General features: G+C 44.1%; 1 protein-coding gene across 1 annotated transcript in view; it reads right to left on the reverse strand.

Annotated features, from left to right (window-relative positions):
* Positions 1-3481, reverse strand: part of supt16h (SPT16 homolog, facilitates chromatin remodeling subunit) — a gene marked incomplete in the record, with an annotated part of 26183 nt that overhangs the window by 4491 nt on the left and 18211 nt on the right. The window contains 8 exon segments of the mRNA XM_014021836.1: positions 320-449; positions 531-700; positions 990-1065; positions 1953-2191; positions 2275-2393; positions 2470-2732; positions 2809-2936; positions 3021-3174. Coding sequence (XP_013877290.1) covers positions 320-449; positions 531-700; positions 990-1065; positions 1953-2191; positions 2275-2393; positions 2470-2732; positions 2809-2936; positions 3021-3174 — 1279 coding nt within the window.

Genomic DNA, 3481 nt, shown 5'->3' on the forward strand with positions numbered 1-3481 from the left:
TGTAGAAGAGTCCTTTGAAGTAAATTTGCGAAGTTTTTTTTTTCATGTAAATTACAATTTACAATGTCAAAGTATTTAAATATGATCAAAACATTCTGCCTGTAATGACAGAAATTTGAGTTTTTTTACTTTGCAAATTTAAGACTTCTCTACATAAAAGAATTTCCTTTTTGGTCTTGAAAATACGTGACATAATCAAGTTTTTTCCGAGTTCTTTTTCATCTGCAAAATGTCTTTAAAACGCTGAATAAGTTCACGACGTAAAACAAGAAACATTAAAGGAACAAGAAGGGTTTGAAATACAAAAGCGGGTTCTCACTTCGCTCTCGGGGTCTARGAAAGACCAGCCTCCCTGCTCAAAGAAACCCTCCGGATCATCAACGATGGTCTTCATGATCTTGGTCCAGTTCAAAGACTGGACTCCCTCTGTGTACTTGATGTCACAGGAGCTGAGAAGAAGAAACCAGAGACAAGCGAGTGAAACCTCCGCCTGCGTTAACGCCTGACGCYACGCCCAGCGACACCCTTACTTCAGCCACTCCTTGATGGGGTCCAGAGAGTTGACGGGCACGGCGTTGATCATGGTGACCTTCTTGTTGTAGTCCTTGTAGACGATGACCACGTCGAAGTTCTTTAGGTGGAACTGCACGCGCTCAAAGTGGACCAGCTCCACCTCGTCCAGGGTCACCACAAACGGCGGCTAAGAACAAAACCAAGAACAGTCATTGTTGTAAAAGTAGGAATACGTAGAAACATCGCTGAACGGAAACTTTCCATGTGAATTCCTGGGAATTAACAGGAAACTGGAGGTAAYTGAACCAAACCGTACCATGTCCAATTCTGCTTTGTCTCAAAAACATCAAGTATTAGACTTAAATCTGCTGAAAATAATGAACTGAATTCCTCTTAATTTTCAGAAATAAACAGGAAGTCTCGGGGAAAATTTCCCAATTTGAAAATTTGTGAAGTTTTGCAAACGTAGTTCTCACCCATTCAGTGACGTTGACAAGAGAACTAGATGTAGGCTGTAGTAAGCAGGTGCTCCTGTAGGGGGCGCCCTGGAACCTGAAAACACCACAGATTAAAGCATCAGTCTGTTGTCACAGCGCAGTCCTCTTCCTCAAAATAAAACACTGCATCATTAAGAGCACCCTCCATCAGACTCCAGAGTGACCGCTCCACACASAAGAAGGCATGACATCACATGTATGAATGTTACATGTTACTGTGTGTGTCCATTCTGAGGTTGTTGCGCAATCAGAGCAGATTAAATTATCCGACACGTTTGTTTTGTCCAGTGTTTACATTTAATCGCACTGCTTCCTGCCTACTCAGGTACAGAACTGCACTTTTGGAACGTGAGCGACCAAAAGAGGAAACACTCAGGTACTGATCCCATCCTGTTTGTAAACACAAAAACTCCAGACAGTTTCAGAAAAGCTGAAAACACGAGACTTCTACAGCTGAAAACGTCCAGATTTAAACTGCCTGATGCTGCTTTCAACATCTACCTCACTTGTTCTCAGAGGTTTCCTGTTGGGCCCCTCTCTTTGGAGAAAGAAAACTGTCTATGCACAGATATWTTGGCTGGCTGATTTATCTGCACCGATTTCCTAAATTTTGGGAGATTGGCTGATACTTATTAAAGATCAGCTTCTTATCTACCTCCAATAAGTTCTGAAAATCAACCATCTCCTTCTGCTCTGCTGTGAGCTTTAACTACTGTCCAGTTAAAACAAGTTTGTATTGTTTCAAATATATTGTTCAATGTTGTYCAATAAAAWAAGACTGAAGGTGGACCGTGAACTTATAACACCAGACAGTGTGAACTATTTAAAACTGSTATCAGCCAACAGTGGAATCCTAGACACTCGGACCATGTCTATGGGTCCGAGTGTTTTCTTGTGGCGCGTCAGTATAAAGTTTTATTTTCCACGTTCTGATGGACTCACCCCAGGTCTCTGAAGGGCACCTCGAACTCCAGCTCCTCCTTGGTCAGCGTCTCCACCTTCTCGATGAAGTTCTTGAAGGCGGACTTGAGCTTGTGCCTCATCTCGCGCTCCATCTGCTCGGCGTACAGGTCGTCCCGGTCGTGCATGTGCTGGTGTTTGCCCAGGTCTGTGGTGATCTCCCCGACCTCCGTGTAGAACTGGACGTCCGTRTGGCGCCTCTTACCGAACATGATGGCGTTCTGATGGGGGGACAACAAGCAGGTCAGGCGTACGGCCAACACACGGTCGTATAAAGAGCAGCAACTCCGTCAAAGCTCCCAACCTTAAGGTGGAAGTGCAGAACGATGATCATCTCGCCGTCACACGGCTGAAAGATGGCGTGTTTAATATTGTTATAAAGAATGTCCACTTTATCTCCTCGGACCGAAGTGAAGCGGAAACCTGAGAAGGCAAGGGTAAAGAGCTTTAACRAGTTATCGGGCCAACGCTTCTCCTGAGGTGGTTTCTGTTCCCGCACCGTTGGTATGAGCCTCCAGCGAGCCCTGCATCCTTTTCTGGGCGATGTTGGGTCTGATGTAGAGGTCTTTGAGTTTGGGGTTACTGCGGTTCAGGTTGATGACCAGYGAGTCCTGCTTGACGATGCCCTCCTTCTCCTTTTCCTCTGCTTCTCGCGTCTTGTAGCGCTTCTGCACCTCCTTGATAATGCGGAAGGCGTTCTGCAGGTTGGTGGAAGGCACCGACGTGTCGCCTGGAGCCTTCAGGTTGGACGCTCGGTACGTGCTGGAGGCATGATAACGTTCAGTTCAGTYAGGGAATATAAAATACTTCTACAGAAAGTGTCCTTACACAAACTCACATTTCTTTGACAAACGTAGCATCGGGGTTGGGGAAGATGTTTCCTTCCTGTCGCCCAAGAGAGCTGCCGGGGACGTAGAAGTTGATCCTCAGGTAGGTGTAGTCTCCTTCTACAGACATACTGATGTTCTATCAAAAAAAGGGGACATAAAGTGAAGTTGATCAGTGAATGCCAGCTTGAGGAYGTTCAGTAAAGTTTAAACCTCATTGTACCTTGATGGTTGCGATGTGGAACGGTGTGGCGATGCCAAAAACGGGCATGACGACAGTTTCGTACTTCTTGTCGATGTAAATCTTCATGTCCCTGATCTCCTTTTCTCTGGGCATCTGAGACACGTTCTTATAAGACACGTTTGATTTCCTGGCCCTGAGGGGGAATCATGAAGACGAAGCTAACGATTATTTTAGTAATCTATTGATTATTCTGACAAGTAATCGGATATAAAAAGCATTGTCATGTTCAGCAGTAATTAAACTTATTTTATGAGAAATACAATTATTTAATATTGTGAAGGGGTAATCTACACTTGCTGATGACCCTGCTGCGATCAAAGTAAAATTACAATACCAGTTGTATTTAGTTATGTATTTATGTGTGTGAGGTTTGAGGAGACATTAATTAGAAGCACTGTCATTGAATCATTTTTAACAATCACTGAAAAAACTAAATTCTG

Source organism: Austrofundulus limnaeus, unplaced genomic scaffold (genome assembly GCF_001266775.1).
Source record: "Austrofundulus limnaeus strain Quisiro unplaced genomic scaffold, Austrofundulus_limnaeus-1.0 Scaffold307, whole genome shotgun sequence".
Lineage (NCBI taxonomy): Eukaryota > Metazoa > Chordata > Actinopteri > Cyprinodontiformes > Rivulidae > Austrofundulus > Austrofundulus limnaeus.